We start from the raw sequence: 6,535 nt of genomic DNA, 5'->3' as shown, positions 1-6,535 counted from the left end.
CACCCGCAGCCAAGATGTCGTGGCACCAGTTAGTCAGCATCCTAAGACTGAAGTAAACACAGTTCCCTCAGATAATAACGTGGCAGAGCGGTACTTAAGCAACTCATCACCAGTACTTGACGAGAATTGCATTCCTACGGACCGTCATGAAAAGACCAATTCCCCACTGACAACCCAAAACAACAAACAACATGCACCAACCGATGCCTTGAAAATTGTTTCAGGTACTGTAACAGAGTGCACGCTGTTGCAGGCTCAGTCGATTTGCAAGGTAAAGGTTAGTCTAAAAGGAATAAGTGACCATGTGACAGCGATTGCCTTAAGTAAGTCATCGCGCGTTCGTGGAATAAATTTAGAAAGTGGTCTTTACCATACAAACAGGGGTAAATCTGAAGTATTTGTCATCAACACGCTTCACACAGACGTACCTATTAAGAAAGAAACAGAGTTAGGACGTTTCCAAGTCAGTAAAGCTGTAGAAATAATCAATAATCAAGACCCTTAGCTCTGATAAAGATGAACAAATAGCACAAGTGTTTTTACTACAAAAATCCTCACAAAGTGAGAAAGAGATAAAGAAACACCTCGCTCCCACTAGTCGTCCAGATCTTGAGAAAGAACTAGTACACCCACTACACCTGCATATAGCAGCAGTTGCTTTGCCAGGAGAAACCTTGGGTAAAACAACTCTATTGCACCACAAAATCAAACTCAAAACAGGAACACAGCCTATTTACGTTCCCGCATATAGACTACCGCATTCTAAGTTTGCCACTGTTGATAAACTGATTGAAGATATGTTGTCACAAGATGTCATAGGACTTAGTGACAGTGAGTGGAATTTTCCACTAATACTTGTGCCCAAACCGGACGGCACCATGAGACCAGTGATTGATTACAGGGAACTCAACTAGAAAACCATTCCAGACAGACTTCCACTTCCGGTCATTTCAGATGTTCTTCAAAGTCTAAGCACTTCAAATAAGTTGTTTAGCACAAATGACATAAAATCTGCATTTTGGCAAATTGAGCTCGATAAAGCTTCACGTCCATTGACAGCATTTTCTACACCAACAGGTCACTATCAATTTCGTAGAATGCCTTTTGGCTTATCGAACAGCCCACTTACATGAGACTAATGAACAATGTCCTACAAGGTTTGATTGGGAAGACTGCTAGTGTTTTCCTTGATGACATTTTAATAGTTTCACAAACAGAAGAACACTTCACAAACTAAGCCAAGTCTTCACCAGACTCGTATCAGCAGGATTAAAGATCAAGTTGAAAAAATGTCGCTTTCTACAGGAGAAAGTAACTTACTTGGGTCGTCAAATAGACAGACAAGGTCTGAGGACAGTACAGTCAAAGATAAACGTCGTAAAACAATTTCCTCAACCAACCTCAGTTGAAAAAGTAAGAAGTTTCTTAGGACTGACAGGATATTATAAAAAAAAATCATCAAGAATACGCTGACATAGCACAACCATTGAGTTCACTCCTGAAAAAGAAAACTATATTCTCTTGGGGTCCTTACCAAACCAAAGAATTTGAAACTCTGAAAAGAAAAGATCGCAAGTTCGCCAGTATTGATTTTCCCAGACTACACAAAAGAGTTCATATTGTGTACAGATGCCTCTGACATAGGATTAGGAGGAATACTTGTTGGGTCCGAAACATAATGATACGTTGGTGGGTTTATTCGGGGTTCAATTGAGTTACTCAGATGTTCGGGGTTTTGGGGTTTCACACTGTGTATTTTTAATCTGTGTCGAAGCCAATGAAATAAATAGCAGGTGTGGTACAAGTTAGTTCTGCTCCAGCTGTCTTAGGACTCACACGTTTTATTCCCTGTCCTACTCGCCTAATACACATTGCTAGCAAGGATGGCTCAGAGTCTAACAGGTTATGGGCCCAGGAACAGACTGTATTTTGACGGTGATGAGCGCAAGTACGAGTTATGGGAAGTGAAGTTTTTGGGCTACATGCGGCTACAGAAATTGCATAATGTGATTGATCCTCCTGCATCAAGTACGACTGCTGCAGACGTTACCAAAAATGCCGAGGCATTTGCGGAGTTGATTCAGTTCCTGGATGACCGTAGTCTATCCCTTGTGATGCGTGATGCGAAGGACGATGGACGTGAGGCACTGAGGATTTTACGGGAACACTACTTATCGAAAGGTAAACCCAAGGTCATATCACTGTACACGGAGCTCACAACGTTGCTTAAGGGAGAAAACGAGAGTGTTACAGACTATGTGATTCGAGCCGAGACGGCGGCAACTGCACTTAAAACGTCTGGTGAAACTATTAGTGACAGCTTGTTGGTGGCAATGGTGCTTAAGGGTTTACCTACGGAATTCAAGCCATTTATGACTGTAATTACACAAAGAGAAAAGGCATTGACATTTGCTGAGTTCAAGGTGTCTCTCAGAAGTTTCGAGGAGACAGAGAAGTCGTGCGGCGACAAAAGTGACAGTGACAGAGTGATGAGGATAGAGTCTCGTAAATTCAGTGGTACGTGTTTCAAGTGCGGTCTTCAGGGTCACAAATCGGTCGACTGCCGTGTCTCTAGACCGAACCAGACTTTAAGAAGATGGTGTGAGAACTGCAGGAATAACTCCCACGATACGAAGTTTTGTTGGAAGAGTTCGGGGGGTAACAGTGGTAAAGACTCTGCCAGGAACGTAAAAGATTATAGTGATGATTATGACAGTCAGAGCCACAGTTTTGTGTTTAAAGTGGGGCTTCGGAGATCAGAGACTGAATCATGTGTTGTGGTTAACAAGTTAATGGTGGACTGTGGTGCAACTACTCATATAATCAATGATGACTCCAAATTTGTGTGTTTTGACAAGCAATTTGATCCTGAGAGACATTTTATTGAACTAGCTGATGGTAGTAGAACAAATAATCTGGTTAAAAAGAAAGGTGATGCCTGTGTTACCCTTGTAGACTCTTGTGGTAATGTTCATACAACAATTCTGGAAAATGCTCTCTATGTACCTTCCTTCAAGCAAGATATTTTCTCGGTTCAAGCTGCCACTGAGAAGGGTGCATCAATCGAGTTTAAACCACTCTATGTACCTTCCTTCAAGCAAGATATTTTCTCGGTTCAAGCTGCCACTGAGAAGGGTGCATCAATCGAGTTTAAACCAAATTCTGCAGAGTTAACATCTACAAACGGTACAAAGTTTGACATAGTTAAGCATGGTAGACTGTATTTCTTAAACAATACTGTGTTCAAATAGGGCGTCCTATACATTGAGACAGTGGCATGAAATTCTCGGTCATTGTAATGTGAGTGATATTTTGAAACTTGAAGGTGTAGTGCAACTTAACTATGTACCATCTGATCAAAATATTGCTGATATGTTCACTAAACCTGTACCTAAAGTAAAGCTTTGTGATTTCAGTAAAGTTATTATGGGTGTGTAGATAGTTAAAACAGGAGTGTGTATTGATTTAATGTGTTGTATTGTATATACCCATCATTAGTTTCAGTGGGGGTGTTGGGTCCGAAACAATGATACGTTGGTGGGTTTATTCGGGGTTCAATTGAGTTACTCAGATGTTCGGGGTTTTGGGGTTTCACACTGTGTATTTTTAATCTGTGTCGAAGCCAATGAAATAAATAGCAGGTGTGGTACAAGTTAGTTCTGCTCCAGCTGTCTTAGGACTCGCACGTTTTATTCCCTGTCCTACTCGCCTAATACACATTGCTAGCAGGGATGGCTCAGAGTCTAACAATACTAATGCAGGAAAGAAATGGTAATCCACACCCAATTGCATATGCTTCCACACTTTGCACAGCTGCAGAAAAGAATTATAGCATCACAGAACGCGAGACTTCAGCAGTGATTCATTGCCTAGAACACTTCAGAGATATCATATTAGGTTACAAGATTAAAGTGTGGACGGACCACAAAGCAATTCAAAATCTGTTTAAACACAAGAATTTAAGAGGACGTTTAGCACGTTGGTTTGTGACACTGCAGAATAATGAAATAAACTTTGAATACATACCAGGAAAGAAAATACAACAGCCGATGCCCTATCACGAAACATAGTCTCACACGGAGAAGTAAATAGTGTAGTATTTAGTATCCAAGAACTAACCAAATTAGACAATGAACTTGTATACGCAGAACAGAGAAAAGATGACACTTTGAAGCAAATAATAGAGCACCTTGAAGGTAATATAGACAGAGAAGCACAGACACTACCAAAGAAATATAAACTATCGGAATTCCAATTACATAATCGATTGCTATACCGCAATACCGAAATAACATGCAAAGGAGTATCACGTGGAAAAGTGAAACGGTTAGTTATACCCAAAGAGTTGGCACCAAATGTCTTACACTTCATTCATGATTGTGCAACTAGTTCTCACCCAGGAAAAGAAAAGGCTTATAGACAAGCACAACTGAAATACTATTGGACTGACATGAAAAAAAAAAAAAAAAAAATCTACAATCATATAGATAATTGTAACGTTTGCGCAGAAACAAAAGGACACACACGCACACCAACACCAATGTTGAGTTACCCAATCCCTGAGAAACCGTGGGATAGAATTCACCTTGATACCTTGGAGTTGTCCCTATCTGAAAATGGATTTAAATATTTACTAGTAATCATCGATTATTTTTCCAGATTTTGCATTTTACAGCCAATACAGAACAAGAACACAGAGACAATCGCTACAACTATATTTGAAAAAAGTAATTTGTCCATACACAACCCCAAAAACTATCATCACTGACAATTGTCCTGAATTTAATAACGCTAATCTAGCAGAAATATGTCGCATTTTCAACATAAAGAAAATAAAAGTACACGCCTACAAACCGGAAAGTAACGGATTTGTGGAAAGACGCAATAGCAAAGTCATCACTTGTCTACGTACATTGATAAATCCACACAGCATTACGTGGGACACATGGATCCCGCACGTCACATGTGCTTTGAATACACAAATTAATTCAGCCACAGGTAAAACGCCACATTATATTCTTTTTGGAGAGGATAAGAATTTACCGTACTCACTTCTCGAGTCAGAACCGCGTCATGTCTATAACTATGATGATTTCATACTAACTAGAATCAATAAATTCAAGGAAATTTACCAACATACAAGAGATCACATGAAACAGTACTCGCAAGACTTAACAAAACAACAACATAAAAGGGCACGAGACATAAAATTAAAGCCAGGAGATATAGTCATGGTCAAACTACACACGCCAATAGGAAATAGTAACAAACTTTCGCCCAAGTTCAAGGGTGCGTATAAAGTCATTGCACCAGATAGTAGAAATAAATTCACAATACGATATTTGGAAACCGGTGATATTAGTGTACGCCATGCAGATGAACTCAAACAGACAAACATGAATGAATTTGGTGAATATGCAGTCATAGATGGTGATGAAACAAATACCACAGAAACAGACAAGACAGAAACAGACACAAATAATGTAGAAACAGGAAGAGATAGTGCACAGACAGAAACAAGTCACCATTCAGCAGACGACGAAAGCCATGATTACAGGAAGAAAACAAGTTTGCCATTAATTTGCACCAATGAACCCTCATTAGAAACTGAATTTTATGAGTATGTTGAAGAAATATTAAATGAGTTGAACATAGATTGTCATTTTTTTACAGGTAAAGATGAAACAAGTGGCATGCATATTCTCAGGTATAGTATTTCTAGGAACAGCCTGGGACACTGTGAGGCCCAGAGCTTTAGTAAGGAAAATCGGGGACATGATCATTGTGAACCACTCAGAAAGAGTACTATTGAAATTTGACAATATAAATGTTGTAAGAGAAAATGGCAGACATATCAGTAACGGTATACAGATAGTAAAAGACAAATTGATAATTAGTGAGATATCCAACGTGAGATTAGAGAAGAAATTAGATGCTATACAGACGGTCACCAAAATAGAAAATAACTTCCTACATAGCAAAAGCAAAAAGAGGAGTAGGTATTGCAATAGCGATCGGATCGTTAGTAGGTCTTGGAGTAGCAAATATTGGTTTGTATGCAGAACTTCGCTCAAATGTAAATAATCTACAAAACTCAGTGTCCAGAATCGAAGTCTTACAAGAAGAAACAGAAGATATACAGCTTACCATAGATGAAATGATTAATAGTATAGAAAGCTTAAGTATAGAGAACTCTAATGTGAAGGAATCCCTGGAAATTTTCATGGTCTTAGATCAGATGCACATTAAAATAAATTAACTAAATGCTGAAATGGAACAGTTAATTCAAGACTTAGTTATGGCTAATGCTGCACATGTTACATACACATTATTTTCAATATCACAACTTCTAAACATAACTCAACAAGCAAAATATGAGTGGAATTTTCAACCTTTCTTTGATTCAAACAATATTGCTTTATATTATCCCATACTTAATTCATTTATAAATGATACTGAAGCATTCATTTCCATTCCATTTTCATCAGAATTGAGATATCACATGTATAATCTAATTCCTTTCCTAATGAAATTT

General features: G+C 38.7%; 1 protein-coding gene across 1 annotated transcript; it reads left to right on the top strand.

Annotated features, from left to right (window-relative positions):
* Positions 1-1,883: 1,883 nt before the first annotated feature.
* Positions 1,884-3,251, top strand: LOC135097488 (uncharacterized). Its single transcript, XM_063999432.1, has one exon. The coding sequence runs from the start codon at positions 1,884-1,886 to the stop codon at positions 3,249-3,251; it is 1,368 nt and encodes a 455-aa protein (XP_063855502.1).
* The last annotated feature ends 3,284 nt before the right edge of the window (positions 3,252-6,535 follow it).

Source organism: Scylla paramamosain, unplaced genomic scaffold (genome assembly GCF_035594125.1).
Source record: "Scylla paramamosain isolate STU-SP2022 unplaced genomic scaffold, ASM3559412v1 Contig22, whole genome shotgun sequence".
In the NCBI taxonomy this organism is placed as follows: Eukaryota; Metazoa; Arthropoda; class Malacostraca; order Decapoda; family Portunidae; genus Scylla; species Scylla paramamosain.
Note: the sequence above shows the minus strand (reverse complement) of the source record. Positions and strands in the feature narration are given on the sequence as shown.